Here is a 27,848-nt window from a genome sequence, read left to right on the forward strand (position 1 = left end):
GGAAATGCATAGCATCACCAGATTCAATAGATGCCTTATACAACAACATTAAACTCTCACTGGATGAAATATATAAGAAAGCTGCAAAGAAAGTCAGAATTCATTCAAAAATAAGCCAAAATCCTTGGATAACACAAAACATAATCCTAGAAAGGACATCCTATGGAAACAATTAAAACGATATCCAAATAACGCAGCTTTAAATGCAGATATAAGATAACAAGGAATTGCCTTATAACGCAAATAAGAAATGCAAAAATAAACTACTACAGAGACAAATTAACTTCTGCAGAAAATAACATGAAACAAACCTGGCATCTCTGATCAGTGAGATGCTAGATTGTACTCCCAATGCCTCTGAAACCATAAAACACAGCTTTATGAAGGATGCTAAATCCATCCAACAGCTAGCAAATGACTTGAACCGATACTTTGTAGACTCCATCCAAGAACCACAGAAAAATATCCCTCCAATCTCAAAATGTGACCTTCCATCTGGACCATGAGCAAAACAGATATTGTTCCCAACCATAAAAGAAGCAGAAATTCTTTGTAATACAACAAATCAAACCAAACAAACGCCCAGAAATCGATGGTATAAGACCTAAGTATATCACGCAACCAGCTTAGGCCCTATCCTACTAAAATTAATGAATAAAATATTTAAAACCAGACAAATACCAAGTATGTTGAAGAAGGCCATAATCACACCCATATACTAACATGGAAAAAGAAATTTAATCAGTAATTACAGACCCATATCAACACTACCAATTTTCAATCAAATTATGGAGCGGATTTTACTAAGGAAACTCGCAACATATACAGAGAACTTTCATATCATTCCCAAAGCACAATAGTGTTTTCAGAAAAATAAGAGAACAACATCTCTCTTGGAAGATTTTACAGATGCAATTAATACAGCCTTAGATAAAAACAAAATTGTCATGGTAGTCTTTATTGATTTGACTAAAGCATTTGACACACCCACACATCAAACCTTATTAGAAAAGCTAAGAACTGTTGGAATAGATGGGCCTTTGTACAGGTGTTTTTTACATTTTTTTACATTTAGCTAATTTTTACATGGAAGACTGAGCAATGAGCTCTAAATTCGGCCAGCCCAAAGTCTGGCTCAGATATGTTGATATTTTTGCTATTTGGTCCTATGGCTGCGAAACTTTAAATACATTCCTAAGCCACCTGAACAAACAACACAAACGTATCCAATTCACCATCGAAATCGAAAACAACTCTCTTCGTTTTCTAGACACACTAGTCGCACTTCTTCCCTCAGGCTCTCTCCCCCTCATAGTCTACTGCAAACCTACACACATAGGCCAATACATACATAAAAATTCATATCACCATCCAACACAAACTAGGATTCATAAGCACCCTCAAACACAGAGCCCTGACAATTTGCTCTAATGAACAAGCTGTGAACCAAGAATTCGAAATCATTAACCAAACATTTGTAAAAAATGACTATAATAAAAAAGAAAAAGTAAAAATGCCACTAAAAACAAAAAAGATTAGAAGAATGCCATAGTAATACCCTATATCAGAGGCATTTCAGAAAAAATAGAACACTACTTAAAATACAACATTAAGACTACTAAGAAATTTACTTAGCTCTTCCATACCTCGCCCACCCAGGGGTTTACAAAATCCAATGTACCTGTAACCTACCTTACATAGGGGAAACAGGCTGCACTATTCCAATCAGAAAAGACGAACACAGATGACTCATTAAATACCTCCACTATGGTTAAAGACCTATCAGACCATGCACTCCAAACATGCCACAGAATTGACTGGAAAGGCACCAAGTCCCTACACTAAATTAAAATAAAGAAATAAAATAAAAATTAAAATAGAAATAAAAACAGAACTACATTAAACATTTCTCAAGTCCTCTTGTATTGAGATTTTCTTCTGGGCTTGTTCTGGTTGCTATAAAGGTTGTAGATGGGTCCTCCATATTCTTGGAATGAATTAATCTGTCATTTCTGTTTAGGTTTGTGAAATGCTAAAACATTATCCAAACCTAAACAGAAATGACAGATTAATTCATTCCAAGAATATGGAGGACCCATCTGCAACCTTTATAGCAACCAGAACAAGCCCAGAAGAAAATCTCAATACAAGAGGACTTGAGAAATGTTTAATGTAGTTCTGTTTTTAATTTATTTCTATTTTAATTTTTATTTTATTTATTTTAATTTTAATTTTATTTGTCACTTTCCTAATGTTAAGTAAAGTAATTATTCCAACAAATGTGTTGTGTCTCCATAAATTTTTCACTATGAACTCTGCACAGGTGGTTTAGAAACTACCTTCAAAATAGAAAACAGATGACATGTATTGGATCAAACTGCAATAGAGAGTACCAGTAACTTGTGAAGTGCCGCAGGGAGCTGTTCTCTCTCTCTCTCCCTCAACTCTATTCAACATTTATATGCATGATATTAGCCAGCTATCTCTCAAAGGCAAGATCTTCCAATATGCAGACAATACAGCTATAATATCAGATCCATAATAATGCAAGCATAGCCCAAACAAATATGCAGCATGACATAAATCTGCTCATTGACTGGGTCACCAAAAACTCCATACACCTAAACTCTGACAAGACAAAATCAATAATATTCAGAAATCCACTGACTCAACCAGTTAATGTATACGAGTGTGGTCCGAAAAGTTCTCAGCTGCGACCATAGATGGCAACACTGTCGGCAAGATTTTTTTCCCCTAAGTTGGTACATCTATCAATTTGGAGACGGTTCACTTTGTCCACACGAAGCTGCCCTTGAAGGTGATTGAAATTGGATGCATGCTTTGTCTCATAGTGTTGATTTATATTGTATTCTTTTGATACTGACACAGACTCATGACAAATTAAACAAACTGACTTATCGTTGATCAGCACAAAAAAGTACAAATCGGTCCACGTTTCATTAAAAACCTGACAAGAATCGCTTGATTTACACTTTTTACTCGTAGACGCCATAGTGATGGAAGGTGAACCCAAAAAATGATCCAAAATGGATAATAACCATTATCCATTGAATATGTCTCACACTAATGAAAAAAGTCTGGCAATATAAAACGCAATAGGCTATGGCTGACATGATGAACCTGTGTGCTCTTATACACGAATATCACACTGTTCACGACTGACTGACTGACTGTGGATGAGATCCTCTTGTATTTATATGAAAATAACGAAGTATCGAGAACCTTTGAGATGTATCTGGAAGGCACTAGGCAGTGCACTCTAACGAATTATTGCTTCAGCCATCTACTTGTGACATTAGTACTAGTACTTAAGTACCACTTGGCGTTGGTAGATGGCTGAAGAAGCATGTCTATTTAATATTTATTTTAATAGGATTTTATGTAAAGTATCAAATGCACAGTGTTCCTTGTGAATCTGGAAAGCATCTTACAATTCTAAATACTGCAGTATAGCTTAGTGACCCGCAGGCTTCATTGAAATTATTTTTTATTTAATCTCATTTTAATGTTAAGTAGTTAATTTTTCAAAATGGTCGGCCACGGCAAAGAGCTCCGCAGCCATGCATTGAAGACACCCGTTCTAGTATCTCTTCCACAACTTGCTTTATATATATAACATGTTATTTTCTAATTTATCTCTTTATTATTACCTTGAATACTGCTGTTATCTTTGGTTCCACACACAGTATGACCTTTACTGTCCTTGTACCAATAAACCACAAATCCATAAGTTAATCAACGAATGTCTCCTCTTCATACACCCGAGTTTCTTCCTTCATTGTAGAGGTAGTATTGAACTCTATGTTGCATATATACCAGGTTGATAGCTTTTAGCAAAATGGACCCTAATTAGCTTAATTAGTGCCCATTTTGTGAGCAAGTTATTCAAATATAATCTTCCCTTAGTAAATCTATGTTGTTCATTACAAAATATAAATTCTCTGTCATCCTATTTGTGTGTGTGAACTCCATGTCTACTCAATGTATATACATCTGCATTATTAAGTACAGTTATTCTTTCATGTTTATTCTTTCTTTTACTTACAACATAACAAAATTCTTTTGGGTTGTCTTTAGCTTGCAGGGCCAGTTTCTTTCCTTACTCAGACTTAACTTTTTGTACAATACATGTAACTCTTTTGGATCCTTATAATGTTCATAACCTTATGCACATTGTATCCATCCATGTCATCTTTTCCTTATGAATCTCTTACTTCATAAGATTGCACATCCATTTCACTCCTACCCTAATTATTCTATGAACTCAAGTGAGACACTTTTCAGTATATTTTTAAATGGAGTTCCCATGAACTGCTGATATCATTCCCTCTAGTAACTGTTACTATGGGAAAAACCTTGTATATATGTAAATTATTACCAACCTCCTCTGTTGGTTATAATTTCTTGAATTGTTCAGCACGTAACATTTTATGAATGGAGTATCTATATGTCTATCCACTCCTAGGTCAGTAGAGCCTATCACCAACCAGAGACAGAACAGTCACATCTTTAAGTGAACCTCTGACACTGTAAGTAGATCTAACACTCCCTCACCTAAGGTACAAAATTACACCTTTAGCTGTAATTAGGTAAAATTTAATAAATCTGAGATTGTTTTTTCCAAGCAGATACAATATTTGTGTGATTACATAAATATTGCATTTGCTTGTGTTTTTTGCAATTTTGCATACCAATTAATGGCTTTTTTTATGATAAAAATCATATTCTACAATATGGAAGTTTCGCTTAGTTTATCTTACTATTAACAAATTATTTGATTAAAGGACTAGAAATGTAAATATATATTATATAAAATAAATTTAATCTGTCTGATATCTATATTTAAAATTAACACTATTGTAAGGAAATATACATTTCTTGCTTTCAGTAGCACTGGCTCCAAGATGCAGCTAGTAATAGTAAGCAAGCCAATTTATTGGCTCTCTATTAAACTCATTTAAAATCATAAGCATCAGTAAAATTCTTCCAGTATATTTTGATTCTACATATATTTTTACATAGAACTTTTGCTTTTGTAATTTAGAATAATTGGCAACAAACTGGTCAAAAGCTTTCTCTCATGTCTGACCATAAATACATCAGTATTCTAAGAGAATTACTGAAGTATTCATATTATGATCATTTTGAATTTTTATAATCAGAATATAAAGATTGTGGCATGATTAACTCAAGGGACCAAAGGAATATTTGATGTACTGCAATATCCCTTTAGAATATCATTGATGTTATGGAGCTCTGATTGGCTGAGTTCATTCTAATGGTTTGTTATAGCAAGATAATAGATGTTTCCTTAATATTTCTTTGCTTTATCATTATAAGCCTATTGTTAATTTTTATTCATAGGTATAACACCAGTACCACCAGTTTGTAGCGTTCTCAGTCATGTACAGGCAGTAAATCCTTTATATTCAGAATCACTCACAGTGGCACCAATTCCTACAGTTGTAAATGGTTCATCAGGTCAGAACATTCTTATTTTTTTTTAAACATTTGTAATAATTGGAATATGACTGAATAGTTGCTGTGTGTTAGATGCAAGTTGTATATTAAGTCTTATGTCATTCATAAATCATGTCAACTTAATGGTATTGTTGCCATCATAATTGAAAATATTGGGCTTATGAACAATATTTGACCATATTAACCATTGTCATAAGAATAACGTTAATGCGCAGCTGGGTCAGAGGTCATAAATTTTATCTGGTGATCCCATAACTGACCTTGAAATTGCTAACTGGTGATTGTTGTCTTTTTCTTGTGCTAATTGGTGCATAATTCTGTGATGTATATGAGTTAAAAAGTTCAGAGCAGAAAATAAAGTTAATTGATGAATACCCTTGAGAAATTTCGAGTCCACAAGAAGGAGAAATACAACTCCTCTCCCCTGCATGCAAAAAAATTTTTTTATTATTATTATTATGTGACACCTCTAGGGAGTCCAAAGACTCATCGAGAGAGAGAGTGTGCCAACAGCGTCGAACGATTGATCCCTTCCAACTACTAACTGCGCTCAAACTTGCTTAACCTTTTGTGTGAGCCATTAGTAACAGAGGCTCTACCAGTCAACAAACATTTTGTTTGATTTGCATTTTTGAAAATTATGGAGACAACTACTATGTTTGAATAAAAACTTTAGTTTAATATAACTAAAATCTTCATTCGATGTTTCGACCTTTATGTTAAGGTCATCTTCTGGAGCATACAATTATACACAGAAAACAAGCTACACTACAATTGCAATCAAACTGGTTTGTTAAAGATACTGACCAACCGCTACAACAATTGTTGGCCTGACCTCTGGTGAAAAAAAAAAAAAAAAAAATTATACATCACCGCTAGAGTCCTATTATTAGTGTTATCTGTTGGTTGTAGAAACACATTGGGTGCAACAACAAGTATCTATCTATATACATATATTAACATCATGATTACACTTGTACATTCCAGCCAGTTGGTATGGAATGGTTTCTAATACTAGCTGTAGATTGGCTAGAGTCTTGACTTATGCTGGATCTTATATATTAGGTAGGCTGAATGTGTGCCATCCAGATCCTTGAAATTTTCATGGCATCTTTGTTGTTGATATTTGGGTGGTTTATCAGGATTTCGCAGGCTTCCTTAAATTTCCTTTCATACCAGGTTTATGTGTGGTGTAAAGAACAGGTGCTTTTCCAGTTGATTTGATGTAAGGTGTTGAGCGCGTGGTCTGAGAGGCCTGCTTCCCCATAATGGTTATATTTAATGTGTTCTTTCTTGCGTATAGGGATTGTCCATCCTGTTTCACCAATGTACGGTAAGTTACAGGTGCAGCGGATGCAATAAACTCCAGGATGTGCTAATGGGAGAAGATGGTCCTTAGAGGCGTTGAATACTGTTTTAAGTTTAGTGGGTGGTTTAAAGGTGGCATTGAGGTTATAATGTTGTAGGATTCTGTTGATTTTTTCTGATAACCCTTTAAAGTATGGGATGGCTATCGTTTTACTGTAATGTAGATTTGTTTTAGATGTTGTTTTATGGTGTATTTTATTAATAGTATTTTTGTTATAGCCATTATTTATGAATGTGTCACTGATGATTTTTAGTTCTTGTTTCAGGGCTTGTTGGTTAGAGCAAATTGTTGTAGCTCTTGTTTTTAAGGGTGTTAATGACTCCATATTTTTGTGTTGGTTGGTGGTATGAATTAGCGTGTATGTATCGGCCAGTGTGTGTCGGATTTCGGTAGACCATGAAGGATAGACTGCCTGAAGGAATACAAGTGACTAATGTGTCTAGGAACGGGAGCGAATTTTGATTTTTGATTTCGAAGTTAAATTGTATGCATTCGTGTTATTTGTTCAGGTGGCTAAGGAATGTGTTTAGCGTTTGTCGCCCATGCAGCCAGATCGTGAACACGTTGTCAACGTATCTAAGCCAGACTGTCGGTCTTAGCGTGGCGGAATCAAGAGCCCTTTGCTCAAAGGTTTCCATGTAGAAGTTAGCTACAAACGCTAAACACAGTCCTAAGCCACCTAAACAAACAACACGAATGCATACAATTTATAATCGAAATTGAAAATCAAAATTCGCTCCTGTTCCTAGACGTACTAGTCACACGTCTTCCTTCAGGCAGTCTATCCTTCACAGTCTACCGAAAACCAACACACACTGGCCAGTACATACATGCTAATTCATACCACCACCCATCACAAAAATATGGAGTCATTAACCCCCTTAAAAACAGAGCTACAACAATTTGCTCTAACCAACAAATCCTGAAACAAGAACTAAAAATCATCAGCGACACATTCATAAATAATGGCTATAACAAAAACGAATCTAGATTACAGTAAAACCATAGCCATCCCATATTAAAGGGTTATCAGAAAAAATCAACAGAATCCTACAACATTATAACCTCAATGCCACCTTTAAACCACCCACTAAACTTAAAACCATATTCAACTCCTCTAAGGATCCTCTCTTCCCATTAGCACATCCTGGAGTCTATTGCATCCGCTGCACCTGTAACTTACTGTACATTGATGAAACAGGACGAACAATCCCTATTCGCAAGAAAGAACACATTAAATATAACCATTATGGGGAAGCAGTCTTCTCAGACCACGCGCTCAACACCTTACACCAAATCAAATGGAAAAGCACCCGCTCTTTACACCACCCCAAAACCTCTGGTAATTTAAGGAAGCTTTGCGAACTCCTGATAAACCACCCAAATATCAACAACAAAGATGGTATGAAAATTCCAAGGATCTGGATAGCACACATTCAGCCTACCTAATATATAAGATCCAGCATAAATCAGGACTCTAGCCAATCTACAGCTAGTATTAGAAACCATTCCATACCAACTGGCTGGAATGTACAAGTGTAATCATGATGTTAATATATCTATATAGATAACACTAATAATAGGACTCTAGCATTGATGTATAATTTTTTTTTTTTTTCCCACCAGAGTTCAGGCCAACAATTGTTGTAGCGGTTGGTCAGTATCTTTAACAAACCAGTTTGATTGTAGTGTAGCTTGTTTTCTGTGTATAGTTGTATGCTCCAGGAGATGACCCCCCTTGACATAAGGGGGGGGGGGTCATCTCCAGGATTGAAGATTTTAGTTATATTAAACTAAAGTTTTTATTCAAACACGGTAGTTGTCTCAATAATTTTCAAAAATGCATTCGGATCACCGTGTAAGCTTAAAAGAAAGGATTCAGATCATCCATGGAAATTATACCCATAAGTGCTGCAATCGGTATGGTAAGTTAAAGATCCGTATTTCCCTCTTGATCAATCAGCTGGCCTTTTTAAAGAGATGCAGAGACAATAACCTTATTCCTATCTGCATCAGGCTAAAAAAGAAATTTACGTCCACTAAAGCACTTTGTATTTATGACCACACAGAAAAGGCAATGCTGAGAGAACAAATCCAAACAGCCTGCCAAAACCTAGCAACAACACAAAATCTGGTTTCGAAATTGCAATCTGAACTATCGAACTATATTAATCCAGACATTCTACAAGTACTTTAAAGAATTTCTGACAATTCGGCCAAATATACCCTGAAAAAGAATAAAGAAAAACTCGAGACCAATTTCCACAGTTTGAAACAACGGCAAAATATGGCAGCCAATCACAGGAATCCATCCAATCAGAAGACCTCCTCCCCGATAAACACCAACAATGAACAACAAACAAGGGAGACAAGGAGCGACCAACCACCGGCAAGCAAGAACCATGTGATCAACCTATCAAGCCACACCCTGAACAACGGCGAACTTACGTCGTTGTTCAGCATTGAATAAAGGACTTAATTATGCAATAGCACCTGAAACGGTAAACAAATTGGATTTTATCTACCACATAGAAAGAGGGCATAAATACAATTAGAAACTAGTAATGTCCTGAACACTAAGAAAACCATACAGAACAATCTCATAAAAACAGAACTAGCAGCAATTAAGTCATTAAAAGCCAAACAAAACATAATAACAATGAAATAAGATAAAGGCAGTGCCACTGTTGTCCTTGACAGGTCAACATACTTACTTCAGATGAATCAACTAGTAGCCGATAACAACACATATAAGCTGGTAAATTATAACACAACAAATAAAACAGAGAAATTACTCAAGTCCGTCACTTCTTAGCCACCAGACACGGTTAAAAAACTCAAACCCCACTATGCCCCCCCCCCAGAATATATGGGGTCCCGAATATACACAAACAGAATGTGCCCCTTCGACCAATCGTGGAAGGAATAGACAGACCTAATTACCACTTAGCCAAGAAATTAGTGGCAACACTCAAGTAGTTGGTAGCGCATTCCCCCCCACCCCACCCCACCACCACCACATAAAAAACACACAACACTTTATAAACAAAATTAAAAACATAACACTCGACAAAGACAAATTATTAGTCAGTTTTGATGTTTCTGCCCTTTTCACTAATGTCTCTATCAATTCTCCTACTGTAGAACAATTTTCTGCCCGACATTATGGCCCACGTACTACAGTCCGGTTACTTCGTGTGGCAAAACAAAAAGAAGGTACAGCCTGGGCTCACCACTATCCCCCCCCCATCGCTAACTTCTACGTGGAAACCTTTGAGCAAAGGGCTCTTAATTCCGCACACGCTAAGACCGACAATCCGGCTTAGATATGTTGACGACGTATTCGCGATCTGGCTGCATGGGCAACAAATGCTAAACACATTCCTTAGCCACCTGAACAAACAACACGAATGCATATTGATATTTCATTGGTAAATTGCATTTACCAATGAAATCGAAAATGAAAATTTGCTCCCATTCCTAGACACACTAGTCACATGTCTTCCTTCAGGCAGTCTATCCTTCACGGTCTACCGACACACACTGGCCAATACATCATCATCAAATTCCTGCCATGTACCCTCAAGGGGTGTACAGGATATGACAGTACTACATGAAAAAAATTACATCATTATTAATTTCCTATCTACAATTTTCCTCCAAATCAGTCTGTTACTTGTCAAGACTCCAACATTATCAGATCTTATATTTCTATCATCTAAGGCACTTTGTACCGCATCAATCCACCTATATCTTGGTCTTCCTCTGGGTCGTTTTGCTGCCAACCTGGCAGAGAACACTTGTTTTGCTAATCTTTCTTCTCCCATTCTATTTAAGTGACCATACCACCTGAGATTAGCTCTGCTAACGCATTCCTGGATGCTGACAATGTCAAGTTCTTTCCTAATATCCTCATTTTTAATATGATATTGCCATTGATGCCATCTGTTCACGCCTCTAATCTTTCTCAGGACTCTCATATCTGCAGTCTCTAGTCTTTGGTCAAGTGTTTTACTTCTGACCCAGCTCTCAGATCCATAAGTTAAAACTGGTTTGAACACTGTCTTGTATACAGCTAATTTAGTGTTCCGACTAATTTCTTTCTTATTCCATATGAATTTATTCAATTGACTTCCCACCATACCAGCTTTGCTGATTCTGTTGTCTATTTCTATATTTAATTTACCATCTTCAGTAAAAATCGTGCCTAAGTAGCTGAAATGTTTTACTTGTTCCACAGGTTCTCCATTCACAACACAGTTGACATTTTCAATGATTCTGCCTATTTTCATTGTCTTTGTCTTTTTATTGCTGACCTTCATACCATATCTATTACAACAGCTATTCAGGTTAGTCAGAGAATCTTGCAGACTTGTAGCAGATTTATTTAGAAGTATAACATCATCCGCATAAAGCAAAGCGCTGACATTAACATCTCCAATTTTGATATCAGGTTTAATACCACATTCCTTCATAATGTGATCCATATAGATAATGAATAACAGAGGGGATAATGTACATCCTTGTCTCACACCAGATTTAACATTAAACCATCTTCCTGTACTTCCTTCAATTCTAACTGCTGATTTACAACTCAAATAAAGACTAAGTATTGCTTGATATAATGCCCCATTGACACCATATAACTGCAGCGTATTGAATAGCTTCTCTCTTGGCACCTTGTCATATGCCGTTTCCAAATCGACAAAACTTAAATACAGATCTTTGTTGTATTCCCATGCTTTCTCGACTATTTGTCGTAAAGTGAAGATCTGATCCTGACAGCCTCTATTTGGCCTGAATCCAGCGTGTTCTTCACCAAGCTTTTCTTCCACAATTCTTCTCAACCGTTTCTAAAGTATACTTGCATAGATCTTGCCAGGAACACTCAGTAGGGAAATACCTCTGTAATTCTCACATTCAGTTTTATTTCCCTTTTTATATATGGGTACTATGAGAGCTCTACTCCAATCATCGGGAATTCGTCCCTCTGTCCAGGCTTTCTGAACTATGCAGTGCAGCCACTGTAAGACTTTTATACCACCATACTTCAGCATTTCTGGTCCAATATCATCTACTCCTGCTGCCTTTCCACATTTCAAGCCTTTGATGGCTTTTTCTACTTCAAGTATGGATATGTATTCCTGACTTGCATGCCTGGTCAGTGTTTTTTATCACTGTGCTGTCATCACTGCTTGTTTCATTTAGCAGTTTTTCAAAGTAATTACTCCATACTTCAAGGATATCTTTTCCTCCTGTTTTCATGTCACCTTTATCATCTGTAACTCCTTTTACAGCACTCTTTCCTCCATTCCTAAGCTTCTTCAACAACCTCCAGAATATTTTCCCACCTTCTTGATATTTATTTTCTATATTCTTGCCAAAGTCCTCCCATGACTTTTGTTTAGCTAGTTTTACACACTGTTTAGCTTTCTTACATTTGTCTCTGTATTCTGTAAGAGTAAAAGCTGACTTATTTGCCAGGAACTTTTGATATGCTTTCTTCTTTTCCTTCACTGTCTCTTTAACTTCCTGTGTCCACCAGGGAGTTCTGATTTTTTTATCCTTGCACACAACCTCACCACATGCCTCTCTGGCAGAATCAATCAATGTTTTCTTCAGAGTTTGCCACTGAATCTCCAAGGTTTGATTCATGTTCTCAAAGTCTTTCATTTTCTTTTCAATAATCTTTCTGTATTTTAGTCTACAGTTCACATCTGAGAGCTGCTCAACTTTTATTCGCTTTAAAACTTTCTTACATGTTATTCTTTTCAATATGAAATTCAATTTTATCCTGCTCAAGACTAAATAGTGATCACTTCCAATTTCAAATCCTCTGTACACTCTGGTGTCTTGCACCAAGGAGAAAACATCACTATCAACAATAACATAGTCAATGAGACTTTTCTTATTCCTAGCCTCTTCTCTCCATGTGAATTTGTGCACATTTTTATGTTGGAACATGGTGTTAGTAATAACCAGTCCATGTCCTGAGCAGAAATCCAACAGATATTTGCCATTATTATTAGCTTTGCTCTTTTCTCCGAATTTTCCCAAAATATTTTTGTATGTCTCACAATCATTTCTTACTCTACTATTTAGATCAGATTTGTTCCAATACTGGCCAATACATACATTCTAATTCATACCACCACCTATCACAAAAATATGGAGTCATTAACACCCCTAAAAACAGAGCTACAATAATTTTCTGTAACCAACAAGCCCTGAAACAAGAACTAAAAATCATCAGCGACACATTCATAAATAATGGCTATAACAAAAATACTATTAATAAAATACTCCATAAAACAACAACAAAAACGAATCTAGATTACAGTAAAACCATTGCCATCCCATACATTAAAGGGTTATCAGAAAAAATCAACAGAATCCTACAACATTATAACTTCAATGCTACCTTTAAACCACCCACTAAACTTAAAACCATATTCAACTCCTCTAAGGAACCTCTTCTCCCATTAGCACATCCTGGAGTCTATTGCATCCGCTGCACCTGTAACTTACCATACATTGGTGAAACAGGACGGACAATCCCTATACACAAGAAAGAACACATTAAATATAACCATTATGGGGAAGCAGGCCTCTCAGACCACGCGCTGAGCACCTTACATCAAATCAACTGGAAAAGCACCCGTTCTTTACACGAAATCCTGATAAACCACCCAAATATCAACAACAAAGATGCCATGAAAATTTCAAGGATCTGGATGGCACACATTCAGCCTACCTAATATATAAGATCCAGCATAAGTCAGGACTCCAGCCAGTCTACAGCTAGTATTAGAAACCATTCCATACCAACTGGCTGGAACATACAAGTATAATCATGATGTTAATATATGTATATAGATAGATACTTGTTGTTGCGCCCAATGTATTTCTACAACCAACAGATAACACTAATAATAGGACTCTAGCGTTGATGTATAAATTTTTTTTTTTTTTTTTTCACCAGAGGTCAGGCCAACTATTGTTGTAGCAGTTGGTCAGTATCTTTAACAAACCAGTTTGATTGTAGTGTAGCTTGTTTTCTGTGTATAATTGTATGCTCCAGAAGATGACCTTGACATAAAGGTCAAAACGTCGAATGTAGATTTTAGTTATATTAAACTAAAGTTTTTATTCAAACACTGTAGTTGTCTCCATAATTTTCAATTATGGAGACAACTACTATATACCAGTATCGATGAGTAGCTACTGTTCATACTTTCATAGGTTTTGAGAATTTTGAGAAATGTAGGTGCTAATTAAATTCAGCACTCAATTATCATCATCAAATTCCTGACGTGTACCCTCAAGGGGTGTACAGGACACTCAATTTTTCTTTCTTTAACGGTAAGAGGTAATCTGTCTTTATATAGGTATTCAGTTTTTGGGTACTGAATTGCCCACTGGAAAAAAGGTACTCTGATATTAAGGTATACACAGTCTTACTATCAGAATTTTTTTTTACTCTGCCAAGCTTTGAAGTGGTGCTCTTATTTATATAGTAAATAATGCTTAGAAGAGAAAAAAAACATGCTTTCTGGAGTCCAACAGAGATAGATGAATAGATGTGATGTATTTACTCCAGGAAAAATACTTGATATTTTCATTTTATTATTACCATAAAACAGGCCTTATTCGTTCTTCATTTCTCTCATTGTGTCATAGATATTTATGGATATTTTTATAACAGTGTTTCTCAAACTTTTTTGTCCATGGCCCACTCTCCCCTGTACCTCACCCCTCACTGATAGGTAAAGGTGAGCCTTCAGCTGCCCCTTAAGTTCAAAATTGTAAAATAGTTAGTCTAACATACACGGTCTTAATGTTTTTCACTCAAAAATTACGTCAGAAGAAAATTTGGATAGGATTTCTTGGTTCATTTCTAAGTATATCATTGCACACTTAAACTGTATCTGAAATTTAACAAACTAAGAGTTAAAAGAATATTTAGTTACTAATAAAATTTTCTCAAGACCCAACAGGCAAAACATTTGGCCCACTACTGGGCTGCAGACCAACACTTTGAGATATGCAGCTTTAGAGAGCAGATGATTTTCATTGTCTGATGTCAGACCACTATCCCTCACATGTTGGTGACCTGTTAAAAAAAAAAAGTACCATATTGGGTCTCAGAATATTTTCTAGATCATCTAATCTTTAGCCCATTCACAGCATACAAATGTGCTATAAGTTTGCAACCTTTTGGATAAGATTGTCGTAAAAATTGAATGGGAGAAGCAAAGAAGGAACTTTGTTTTTGCGAATAAGACAAGTAATATTTTGTATTACTCTTCAGAAGCATTTACCATGGTGAATATTTTGAAGAACACTTGTTTAGAGAGCCATAAAGACAGACAAATGAACAGCATAATGGAATAAAGAAATTTTGAGCCTTGGAGCCTCTCTCTAAGGGGGAGAAAACCTGAAATGGAGCATTTCCACATTAGGTACTCCATATCAGAAAAATTGAATAATGAATGGATAGAGAGTCAAGAGGGTCATTGGTTGTAGCAGCAGTGTTGTCATGTTGGTATGAGAGAGAACAATAAATTAAAAGGAAAAATTGTGCAATCTGTAAATGATTTTACAGATTGCACAATTTTTCCTTTTAATTTATTGAAATGTGAAATTGCAATATGAAACAGAATATAAAAGAAAAGTAATAGAACTGTACCATTGTTTTATATTCTCTTTCATATTGAAGATTTTAAGGTAAAAGGCACTTCTTATATGCTGATGTACAGTCAAAAGAATATTCATTGCAAGAAAAGAGAAACATTTGGCATGGTGACACTTGATGTTGTGGTAGCCATTGAGGAGCACTTGAACTCTAGTGGAATCTAATTTGATGAGAAAGTTTTGAAAGAGAATAATATCTATAAGATAATATCAGTACACTTTATGATCTTAAGCTTGGATAATATTGATCTAAAGCCATTCAGGGGAGATTCCTCTAATTTTCTCTTCCTCCTTCTAGCATGGAATATCAACATCCTCACTAAAGGCTTCAGACAGTGCTCTTTTAGACTGTTTTACTATAAATGAAACACTAGCAGATGATTGTCTCTTCATCATAGAGTTCTGTTATAATAGTTTAGAGCTTTTTGAACCATGACAGCCAGATCAAACAGCAGCATCTTCTCTGATTCTGTTTGAGATGCAAGAAAGTTTATAACAACTTTCCAGTGGAAAAATAGCCAATCTCATATTGAATGGGCAATACTTTTTTTTTTTACTTCCACCTGGAAACTGCCTACCTTGTTAGTTTACTTGATAAATGCTTCTACTTGTTTCCTGAAAAGACTGTGGGCTCAAATACCACAAGATTTGGATGTTTCTGAAAGTTCAAGCATATATATAGGATTTAAAAATAAATTAAAAACCCTCAGTTATCAGACACAGTATATTCACTTTATAGCCTCAGTATTTTTTCTTGGCCATAAAAGTTATTTATTATTACACAAAAACATCTAAGGCCATAAAGTGAATATATTATGTCTGAGAATTGAGAGTTTTTTAATTTATTTTTAAGCCCTATATACTTAAGACCTAAAACAAGCTTGTTGAGAGAAGGCTTTTAGAAACATCCATATCTTGTGGTATGGCTGTAAATTGTAAATCGCTGTGGTAAACCTACAGCGATTTACAATACTTATAAACAGCGTTGTATTATTCATTGCTATGTTTCAAGCAATGAAAAAAAAAAAGTGAGAATAACAGTGTAAAATCTCGCTAGAAATTAATTTTTTTAGAGAATTTTCGCTATGGATTTTACAATTTTTTTTGTCTGAATTTATAAGAAAAAAATGTGATTCATAAGATGTAAAAACATAAAAGAATAATTTACTGTTAGAATGCCTGCACTTTAGACTTATTGGTACAAGCTTAATAGGAGTTAAGCCGAATTAGCGCTGAATACCACCAAAATCGTAAGGTCAAGCGGCCAGCGATGCCATCAATTCTTTCATTGCTTCTGGCTAATCATGGAATAAAAGGCAATGCAGCACGTGGTTCTAGGCTTTTGGCTCTTTGATCCTTGGTCTCGTGCTTAACTCTTCACCTGCGAGGTCTACAGGGGCTCCTTTCTGCAATCTAGAAGGATCGTCCTTCCCACCGCCGACGCCCTATGTTTCTCTGCCGCCAGCTCTCTCTAGGCTCTGGATAGCTACAGCAGAACCCCAGCGCGTTCGACGAAGGAAAGCTCTCGAGGATTGACCGGACGGAAGACGTTTCGGTTTCAATGTGTGTTACAGAATATAAGTCGGTCTTTCCTCTCGAGGTTGTTAGCAAGTAGCCATTGTTATAGTATGTTTATGAATGTAACTCGAAATCGTGAAGGATTGAGAGAGATTACTTGTTAACTGGTGGGTAAGATTGAATGTGAAATAACGAAAGAATATGTATTATTAACCATGCTATAGTTCGCCCACCGTTTGTAGATCTCTCCTTGGCATTTTGCCAAGAATAGTCAATTCATGCTGAAGGGGAGAAAGAAATGAAGGATGTATGAATTGGTCGCCAACATGGGAAATCACGTGCTTTCTTGTCTGTCGCTGTACTAGTACTAGCTTGATTTTTGTTGTCGCTTGGGGAGAAAGAAATGAAGGATGTACGAATTGAATGAAGGATGTACAAATTGAAGGGGAGAAAGAAATGAACGAATTGGTACGAATTGGATGTACGAATTGGTCGCCAACATGGGAAATCACGTGCTTTCTTGTCTGTCGCTGTACTAGTACTAGCTTGATTTTTGTTGTCGCTTGGGGAGAAAGAAATGAAGGATGTACGAAATGAATGAAGGATGTACGAATTGAAGGGGAGAAAGAAATGAAGGATGTACGAATTGGTCGCCAACATGGGAAATCACGTGCTTTCTTGTCTGTCGCTGTACTAGTACTAGCTTGATTTTTGTTGTCGCTTTTTTGCATTATTTTTTTATTATTAATTTGTATAATGGATCCAGTACAGTCAACAAGTTCTGTTGTTAAATGTTTCAGTAGCTCTTGCAAAAGAATATTGAATAATGTGCTGACATTCTGCGAAAAAGAATCGTCTCCTTGTTCCCCTTTCTCAAGTCATAAAACGTGCAAGTGCAATTGCGGGCGTATCGGAGTCGACTGTTAAAAGAATTCGTAGAGAATCAGAAGGTGAAGATAAGCCAAAATTTAAATCTCCTAAAAAAAAAGCGCCAGAGTAAAGAAAACTATTGAAACCGTAGCTTTGAATGATTTTGATGTAGACGTTATAAGAAGAACTATGCACGAATTTTACGTGGTTGAAAAAGAGTGCCGACTGTTCCGAAATTGATTCCTGTGCTTAAAGAAAAAATTAATTTTCCTTGGAAAAGAGACACTTTAAGGAAAATACTTCATGAAATCGGATTTTGTTTTAAAAAGTCCCAGAATGAAAGAAAACTTATCATGGAGCGAAGTGACATTGTTTTTTCTAGAACGCAGTATTTGAATGCAATAAGACGTTTCAGGGAGGAGAAAAAACCGATTGTGTATCTAGATGAAACTTGGATTGATAGTAATTTAACTTATGGAAAATGTTGTCAGCCTAAAGAAGAATGTAGGGTGCTACAAACCGGAAATGCCTCGCGGCGCATAATAATTTTGTGTGCAGGTGGAGAAATGGGTTTTTTACCGAATTCAAACTTACTATACAAAGCCAATTACCATAGGCAAATGAATTCTACGATCTTCGAAAAGTGGACAGAAGAAAAACTGATTCCAAACCTTCCTAAAAATGCTGTTGTTATGATCGATAACGCTTCATATCACTCTATTCGATCAAACAAAGTTCCAAATTGGTCTAATAAGAAGCAAGTTCTTATGGATTGGCTCTCTGCAAATAACATTTCTCATTCCCCAGATATGCGAAAAATTGAATTGCTTACTTTGGTCAAAAGAAACTCGCCCATAGCTAAACTATTTAAATTCGACACGATGCTCAAAGAGCATGGATTTCTAGCTTTGAGGCTACCACCATATCATTGCGATATTAATACTATTGAGTATGTTTGGGCAGAAGCGAAAAGTTTCATTCGCCATTGCAACGTAACTAGTGATATTGACATGTCGAAACTTTTTAAGCTTTCAGAACAGGCAATTGAAAGTATTACAGTTCAAAACTGGGGAAAGTATTGCTTTCATGTCACCTCATTGGAAAATATGTATTGGGACAGAGACGGAATTATCGAAGAATTATGTGAACCTTTGGTGATCAGTTTTTTAAGTGAAAGTGATGGTGATTCGGACACCGATTCAGATGACTGAAGATTAAAAAGATTTGATAATGGTATTTTTTTTTCCAACCTTTTTTTGCATGGGCTTGTTAAAAGAGTCACAACAAGTCATAAATAATTAATCGGTTTAGGAAATTAGTGTCTCAATCTAAGTTCATTTGAAAAAATTTCTGTTTTTCTGTATAATTATTTTTATTTTATAGAAAACTTTCTTAAAAATAAACTTAGTTAAATTTCTGTTTTATGCTATACCTTTTTTAATTTTGTTAATATTCTACGTACATTTTTTTTCCAACTGTTATACAAGCAAAATAGTTACACTTCAAAAACTACAATGTTCGTAAAAGAAAAGCTAAATTTTCCAACCTGTAATGATAAACATCACATCCCAAAAGACAGATTGATTACCCTATTATCGGAATGGATTCTCCTTTTTCTGACATGCGCAGAAGTGTCGAGGGACCTCTAATCAGTGGGCGAACTATACCAGCCAAGATGTATATATACATCCAAGTAAACATGGATGCGAAGTGCATATTAAAATTGTAATACCATTGATATTACATTGAAATATATGATGGATATGAAGCGTATGAGGATGCATATTTGATCCATAATGGCCGGTAAGGTGGTTAAATATGTCTAATTCACAGGTTGCCTGTGATAGTGTCTGAATTAGTATCATTTAAGTATTGAATGCGTTGGAAGAAAGTTAATGTAATCCCTCCTGGAATATTAGTGCATGCTTGTAAGCCAAGTTGTCATATAACAGCGCTTCCCAAACTGTGGGCCGCGGCCCCTTTGGGGGCCGTGAAATAATGAAAACAAATTTAAAATGTTTTAAGACTAAGTAGATTTTTTTTATTTTAAAAGAAACGTATTTAACTTTTATTATTTTTTTTTATTTTTTATATTTTAATGGAAAAATTCACGCATTGGTGTTGGTTCACAAACTTTGCTTCCTTTGTATTTCGGCGCTTAATGAATATTAGTAAATATTGCTTATTCATATGTTTCATTTCAAAGCAGTGGTTAATTGTATTTACTTCGAATGCTCTCCAGGGATGCTCCAAATCTTGCTATCCCTTTCACCACGTGTTTGTAATCAGGGACTGTTGATATTGACTTTATATACATATCAAAACTCGTTTTATATTATCACTGTCATCCGAGCTAGTTTTCTGTCACCAATAAAAGTTTCGCATATACTTCACACGTGAAAAAAAGCTTAAACAAATTCATGTGGGGAGATGGTAACTCCATTGCAGTGGTAAACAACACCCCTCTCTAACAGCCACTATACTGCAGAGGCAATAAAAACAAGTACTTTTATTATGCTAGTGAATAAGGTATGAGGAGTCTGTGTAATATATTTCTCAACAAATAGTGCAATTAGAGACAACTGGGATAAAAACACACTAATTAATGAATCACATATCCCCTCATACAGAAACTATGCTGTATATATAGACAGAAACAAAACCATATGTTGCATGGGCAAACACAGTATCTAACTAAAAACTATTGTTATTAATTAGATGTGTGTGAGTTCGATTTCCCAAGGCAGCAATAAAATTCAACCGAACGTATTAAAATTCGTAAAAGTGTTAAAACTAAGTAATATATATATATAATGAATGTTATGGCAGTTTCACATATGGAATTCGGTTGAAGAGAGAGTTAGCATTTCAACTCAATTGTCAGCTATGCTTTTATCTTTTGGTTGTGCAATCTTTTGTTAATACCGCACCAATCATATGCACGTTTTAATAACCTGTCTTTGCTGTCTGTTTCACGTTAGGCTTAATTACCGTAAAGGGAGAAAAATCACAAAAGAGAAAAATGTTCCTGGTCCGGGGATTCCCTTATTCAGGTAATATTCAATAGTTTCATGTTATCAGTCTGTGGTGTGCCAGTATCGGTAAGTGGTGATATTATTTGATCTGTTCTACATTAAAAAATTTAACCCTGAGATGGATAAGTGACTGATAAAAAATAAAAAAAAATCCCGCGAACAATCAGAAGAAGCAGAAACAGACTCAAAAAAAGGACAGTATTTCATATTTTACCAGAACAGCCTGCATAGTCTTCAGAACCAAATGGTAAGAGGCAAAAAATGTAATATATACATTTGATTTTTGCAATTTTCGGGATGGTGCACTGGCTAAGGAATGAGAACCATCATCATTAACAACCATGGGTCCAATGCCCATAGGTGTCTAATGTCATCTTGATATGATTCTTCCATTGCATTCTATTTTGTGCAAGATGACTCAGTTTGTGTATAGAGTTTTCGCATCATTTGATGATGCCATCACCCCATTCTCTGCTTGGTCTTCCTCTTTTGTTCTTTCATTCAATCATTCCAAACTTTTGAAATAATCCAAGAAATGAAAAAAAAAAAAAAAAACCGAAAGAAAATAAAATTAGAACTTCAGTTAATACTAATAAAATGGCTTTAAATGAAGGGAAAATGATTAAGTTACAAGAAAGGGGGAAAATGTTTTTTTGCTAAATAGTGTTGTCACATGGTTTCATATAAGATATGAGGGAGTGCATTTTAGGAAGGGAGGTTGGAAGATGAGTGTTGTTAAATAATTTGAATGACATGCCCAAATTTAGTAATGCCCATATCAGACAAGATAAATGGATGTCTTATTTTTGGTTCTAATTTAATGGATAACATTTCACTTTGCCATAATTATGTTCATAAGTTCAAGAAAAGCAATAATTCTGTTCTCACTGGATGGAATTAAATGAAATTTTGTATTTAGGATGTGAAGTGTCCATTCTGTTATTCTGGTTGTCTGATTGGATATGTGTGATTATTTTACTTATTTTGCATGGAAAGGGAAGCTGTGATCCTGTCCCTTCTTCTAGCAGAGACTTCACTCCCAAAATCTTATGAGGTGTGGGAGTGACCATATGGTGTCCAGTAAGAGATATCAGATATGAAAAACTAACCAACAACTTAATTCTGGTTGCAAACACTGTTATTGGCAAAATTATTATAAATGATATCAGTAGTTCTACTCTATCTGAATGATTTAATGAATTTAGGTATTTAGTCTTGAATAAAATTTATCAAGTAATCTCAATTTTGATTTCCATCAGACCATTTAATCATTGTCATCATTAAATTCCTGATATAAATCCTCATGGGGTCTTAGAGATACCGTGATACTAGTAATAATGCAATCATAATCCTTACATGATTATGATTGCATTATTACTAGCATCATTTCAAATTCAAATTTCTCAGGTCTCCAGTATAGTCATGTCTAACATTTTGGTCTTTTTAGGCACTACGATCTGCATCATTCCATCTAGATCTCATTTGTCCTCCTCTAGGTCTAGGCTTTTTGCTCCTTTTTGAAGAAGCAAAAAGAAATTATTCTTTTTGTTTTCAGTTCAGTTTTAACTCTGCTCTCACATTCTTGAATACTAACAGTATGAGGTTTCTTTCTATGTTCCTTTTTAATATGATTCTCTCATTGATATCATCGCTTCATTTCAATAATCATCATCATCGTGCTTTTCAAGGATTTAGGCCTAGAGTGGCCTGTTCTGGTTTTAGAAGTCATCATTGAATCTCTTTAGAGGAGTCCTGGTTTTCTTTTTCCTAATTGTTTGTAATTTAAGGCATATTTTGATAATCTTTTTGTTTTCATTTTTTCAATGTGTTCCATCCATTTATGTTTATATTTTAAGTTAAGGGGATAAAAATCCCTTATTGTTTTTCAGCCAGTAAGCGAAACTAAGATCGAAGACTACAATCTGAACGTTTCATGCCGACGAACTGTCGGCGTATCCAAGCGTAAGTGACCACTTGGTAGTGCCACACCACGGCAACTCGTTGCAAAGGTGGAGCAAGATCCCTCACTATTCTTGATATTTTCTCATAATGTAAAAACACACAGCTCTTAGGAGATGTAGTACTGTTTTACATTATGAGGAGAGGTCACTACCCAGACCGGTTTCAACCTTTTTTGAGGTCTCATCAGTGAGTAGCTAGACCTAGAATATCAGAGTTTAAGTGAAAAGAACTTACATACTTTTGCTATACGATTGCCAGAAAGGTGTGTCACTATATTATATTATCACATAGTATAACTAAGATGAAAAGCCAAACGGCTATTTTTTTCTGGCGAGGTTGATAAGTTAAGGGGATAAAAATCCCTTATTGTTTTTCAGCCAGTAAGCGAAACTAAGATCGAAGACTACGATCTGAACGTTTCATGCCGACGAACTGTCGGCGTATCCAAGCGTAAGTGGCCACTTGGTAGTGCCACACCACGGCAACTCGTCGCAAAGGTGGAGCAAGATCCCTCACTATTCTTGATATTTTCTCATAATGTAAAAACACACAGCTCTTAGGAGATGTAGTACTGTTTTACATTATTTTATCCCCTTAACCTATCAACCTCGCCAGAAAAAAATAGCCGTTTGGCTTTTCATCTTAGTTATACTATGTTTATATTTTTTAATTTTTTTCTATTACTGATTCCAGGTTTAATTCTTTCATAATTACTTCATTTCAGCTGTTATGAATCTTTGTTTGTCTTTTTGTTTTATTATCCAGATTTTGCTTCCATACAATAGGACTGGTAGGGATAATATATTATTTTTAAATATTTAAAAAACCTGTTCTAAAATCTTATCTATTATTATTTTAGTTCTTATTGGATCTTGTCCTTTAAAGGCCATTGTTTTTGAATTTTCTGTTGATATTATCATTCCATAATCTTTGGCTATTTCATTTAAATTTAAAATATCTTTCTGTAAGTTATCTTCAGAATTTGTAATTATTATTTGATCATCAGCAAAAAGGAGAGTGTTTAAGTTCAATTTAATACCTTGATGGAAATTTTTATTCCATTTTATTTTTATTTCATTTAGATAAATATTAAAAAGAGTTGCTGAAAGGGAACATCCCTGCCACACTCCTTGGTTTATCTCGCTCGGATAATTGTTCATAATTTAATCTTATTTGTATTTGATTATTTTCATATATACTTATGATAGCTTTTAGACTATTATTTGGCATTTGTCTTTCTTTTAATATGTTAAATTTCAGTAATTTTTCCAAAACCCAAGTTTGTAGTCTAGCACTTGGTTATTTGTTTTATTTCTAACCTAATTTTCAGATTCATAAGCTAAAATTTATTTGAACACCCTGTCTTGTATGCTACTAATAATGTTTTAGATAATATAGTGCTTATTCCATATAAATTTACTCAGCTGGCTTCTAACTATACCAGCTTTTACTTGTTTGCTATCTTCACTAAAAATTCTGTTCTTAAATAGTTGAAATATTTTACTTTGTTGCATATGCTTTACCTTCAGAATGCAGTTAATGTTCTGTGTTCCTGTCTGTTTTTGTAGTTTGACTTCCTTTTGCTGTTATTATTATTATTATTATTATTATTATTATTATTATTATTTGACACCTCCAGGGAGTCCAAAGACACATTGAGGGAGAGTGTGCCAACAGCATCGAACGATTGTCCCTTTCCAACTACTAACCGCGCTCAAACTTACTCAACTGAGCCATTAGTAGCAGAGGCTCTACCAATTATCATGCAGTTTTTTTGCAGTTATTCAGTTCAATTAAAGATTACTGAAGAGGTAATCTTTAATTGAACTGAATAACTGGAATTCTTTAATTCTTTAATCTTTAATTCTTTTTTAAAAAGAATTAAAGTTGGGCACCTTTTTACAGGCAAACTGTGGACTCAACTATACAAACATTATTCAAGAAAAAACTGTACCAAAACAAGAACCAAACCTTGGGATCACATTGGCAAACTTTGAAGAAAACATTTATTGATTCAACTAGGGAGGCATGTGATAAAGTTGTCTGCCAGGATAGAAAAATCAGAATTGTGTAGTGGAAGCCAGCTAACAAAGCACTCCTGTAAAACGTGAAAGTATACTCAAAGTTCCTAGCAAGTAAGTCAGCAGGTGCCCTAAAAAAAAGACTTAGAGAAATAAAAGTAAGAGAGTTGAACTATAAAAGTAGCTAAACAAAAGTCATGGAAAGAATTCAGTGAGAATATACAAGAAAATACTCTGGAGACTACTAAAAAAAAGCTTAGAAATTGAGGAAATATTACTGTAAAAGGAATCTAAGGGGGTGCTTAAGGGTCAAAGCTGTATAACTGAGAGGAGACCTCCACATAGCCTTTAAAGAAATGAGGAGAACCGACCAGGGCTTCTGACCTAATGTCCAATCCTCACCTCCTCGTGGTGCACCCTGTTGGGTATCTACTTGGATACTGAACGAACGAGGATGGGCTGGCAATTTGGGATTTAGCCGACCAAATTGTATTATTGGTTAAACCAAAATAAAAAATGATGGTACGACATGACAAAATTTCATGCCGGCTGAGGTGTCCCCCGGTTAAACGAGGCCCCCGTGTTTTCGCCAGGGAACCAGGGCAAACAGCAAAAAGTCAGCTACTGGAACAAATCTGAAAACAAACCCCAACTCAACATCACCAAAGTTAAAGATCGGTACTATCAATGTAAGAAGCCTGAATGGCAAAGAAATGGAGCTAGCTGAGGAACTAGATAAGTACCAGATCGACATAATTGGGGTGACTGAAACAAAAAAGACCAAAACTGGTGAGATCTTTCTGAGCAATAAATACTAAATGTGTTATATTCAGGCAAAATACGAGGCTAATCTTCTTGAATGGCAGTCAGTCTCAAGTAGAGTAATGTGGGCAAATATGAGAATGGGGAACTGGACAATGAGACTTATTTGTGCCTATGGTCCCACAGAAGGTTCTACTAAGGTAGAAGTGGAGGAATTTTTTGAGGCTTTAGAAAAAGCCACTGACACAATGAAAAATGAAAAGTTGGTCCTTGTTGGGGATCTAAATAGTAGAGTAAGAAATGATTGTGAGACATACAAAAATATTTTGGGAAAATTTGGAGAAAAGAGCAAAGCTAATAATAATGGCAAATATCTGTTGGATTTCTGCTCAGGACATGGACTGGTTATTACTAATACCATGTTATAACATAAAAATGTGCACAAATTCACATGGAGAGAAGAGGCTAGGAATAAGAAAAGTCTCATTGACTATTTTATTGTTGATAGTGATGTTTTCTCCCTGGTGCAGGACACCAGAGTGTACAGAGGATTTGAAATTGGAAGTGATCACTATCTAGTCTTGAGCAAGATAAAATTGAATTTCATATTGAAAAGAATAACATGTAAGAAAGTTTTAAAGCGAATAAAAGTTGAGCAGCTCTCAGATGTGAACTGTAGACTAAAATACACAAAGATTATTGAAGAAAAAATGAAAGAATTTGAGAACAGGAATCAAACCTTGGAGATTCAGTGGCAAACTCTGAAGAAAACATTGATTGATTCTGCCAGAGAGGCATGTGGTGAGGTTGTCTGTAAGGATAAAAAAATCAGAACTCCCTGGTGGACATAGGAAGTTAAAGAGGCAGTGAAGGAAAAGAAGAAAGCATATCAAAAGTTCCTGTCAAATAAGTCAGCTTGTGCTCTTAGAAAATATAGAGACAAATGCAAGAATGCTAAACACTGTGTAAAACTAGCTAAACAAAAGTCATGGGAGGACTTTGGTAAGAATATAGAAAATAAATATCAAGAAGGTGGCAAAATATTCTGGAGGTTGTTGAAAAAGCTTAGGAATGGAGGAAAGTGTGCTGTAAAAGGAGTTAGAGATGATAGATGTGACATGAAAACAGGAGAATAAGATATCCTTGAAGTATGGAGTAATTACTTTGAAAAACTGCTAAATGAAACAAGCAGTGATGACAGCACAGTGATAGAAAACACTGACCAGACATGCAGTCAGGAATACATATCCATACTTGAAGTAGAAAAGCCATCAAAGGCTTGAAATGTGGAAAGGCAGCAGGAGTAGATGATATTCGACCAGAAATGCTGAAGTATGGTGGTGTGACTGTCTTACAGTGGCTGCACTGCATAGTTCAGAAAGCCTGGACAGAGGGACGAATTCCCGATGATTGGAGTAGAGCTCTCATAGTACCCATATATAAAAAGGGAAATAAAACTGAATGTGAGAATTACAGAACAAGTCTGCAAGATTCTCTGACTAACCTGAATAGCTGTTGTAATAGATATGATATGAAGGTCAGCAATAAAAAGACAAAGACAATGCAAATAGGCAGAATCATTGAAAATGTCAACTGTGTTGTGAATGGAGAACCTGTGGAACAAGTAAAACATTTCAGCTATTTAGCACGATTTTTACTGAAGATGATAAATTAAATATAGAAATAGACAACAGAATCAGCAAAGCTGGTATGGTGGGAAGTCAATTGAATAAATTCATATGGAATAAGAGAGAAATTAGTCGGAACACTAAATTAGCTGTATACAAGACAGTTTTCAAACCAGTTTTAACTTATGGATCTGAGAGCTGGATCAGAAGTAAAACACTTGACCAAAGACTAGAGACCGCAGATATGAGAGTCCTGAGAAAGATTAGAGGCATGAACAGATGGCATCAATGGCAATATCATATTAAAAACGGGGATATTAGGAAAGAACTTGACTTTGTCAGCATCCAGGAATGTGTTAGCAGAGCTAATCTCAGGTAGTATGATCACTTAAACAGAATGGGCGAGGAAAGATTAGCAAAACGAGTGTTCTCTGCCAGGTTGGCAGGAAAACGACCCAGAGGAAGACCAAGATATAGGTGGATTGAT

At 35.5% G+C, this 27,848-nt stretch overlaps 1 protein-coding gene across 3 annotated transcripts in view; it reads left to right on the forward strand.

Moving 5' to 3' along the window:
- Nucleotides 1–27,848, forward strand: part of LOC150100638 (uncharacterized) — a 296,632-nt gene that overhangs the window by 200,647 nt on the left and 68,137 nt on the right. For all 3 annotated transcript variants that reach the window (XR_016549179.1, XM_090401968.1, XM_090401969.1), the window contains exon 11: nt 5,386–5,502. Coding sequence is in view for 2 of the 3 variants with exons in the window: in XM_090401968.1 (XP_090258094.1) it covers nt 5,386–5,502 (117 nt within the window). In the remaining variant the exon portion in view is untranslated. The remainder of the gene's footprint in view (nt 1–5,385; nt 5,503–27,848) is intronic.

Source organism: Typopeltis vanoorti, chromosome 12, assembly GCF_054136105.1.
Source record: "Typopeltis vanoorti isolate ZY-2024b chromosome 12, IOZ_Tvanoo_1.0, whole genome shotgun sequence".
NCBI classification, from domain to species: domain Eukaryota; kingdom Metazoa; phylum Arthropoda; class Arachnida; order Uropygi; family Thelyphonidae; genus Typopeltis; species Typopeltis vanoorti.